The sequence below is a fragment of the Eimeria mitis genome, genomic scaffold, assembly GCF_000499745.2.
Source record: "Eimeria mitis Houghton genomic scaffold, Emh_scaff1584, whole genome shotgun sequence".
Classification (NCBI taxonomy): domain Eukaryota; phylum Apicomplexa; class Conoidasida; order Eucoccidiorida; family Eimeriidae; genus Eimeria; species Eimeria mitis.
In genome coordinates this window covers 8,630-9,007 of record NW_013569855.1, presented here as the reverse complement: position 1 = coordinate 9,007, position 378 = coordinate 8,630, and the positions used below count along the sequence as shown (strand labels likewise).

The window sequence follows — 378 nt, the reverse complement described above, 5'->3', positions numbered from 1 at the left end:
GCGGGTGCTGCTGCTGCTGCGGTAGATACATTTGCTGCTGGTGGGTGTATGGGGGTTGCTGCTGCAGCAGCAAGAGGAGGATCAGCAATATAACAACGAAGAGAAAACGCAAAGGTATAATAAAAACAGCAGCAGCAGCAGCAGCAGCAGCAGCAGCAGCAGCAGCAGCAGCAGCACGAACGTCAAAAACCACCGCAGCAGCAACAAGAGCAGTAGCAGCAGCAGCAACAACAGCAGCAACAGCAATACCAGCAGCAGCAGCAGCACCACCACCACCACCAACACCAACACCCCCACCAGCAACACCACCACCACCACCACCAACACCAGCACCACCAGCAGCACCAGCACCAGCACCAGCAGCAACACCAGCACCAC

General features: G+C 56.9%; 1 protein-coding gene across 1 annotated transcript in view; it reads right to left on the bottom strand.

The window, feature by feature from the left end:
* Window positions 1-378, bottom strand: part of EMH_0040040 (uncharacterized protein) — a gene marked incomplete at both ends in the record, with an annotated part of 3,977 nt that overhangs the window by 732 nt on the left and 2,867 nt on the right. Inside the window, one exon of the mRNA XM_013495459.1 lies at window positions 368-378. Within this exon, the coding sequence (XP_013350913.1) occupies window positions 368-378 (11 nt within the window). The remainder of the gene's footprint in view (window positions 1-367) is intronic.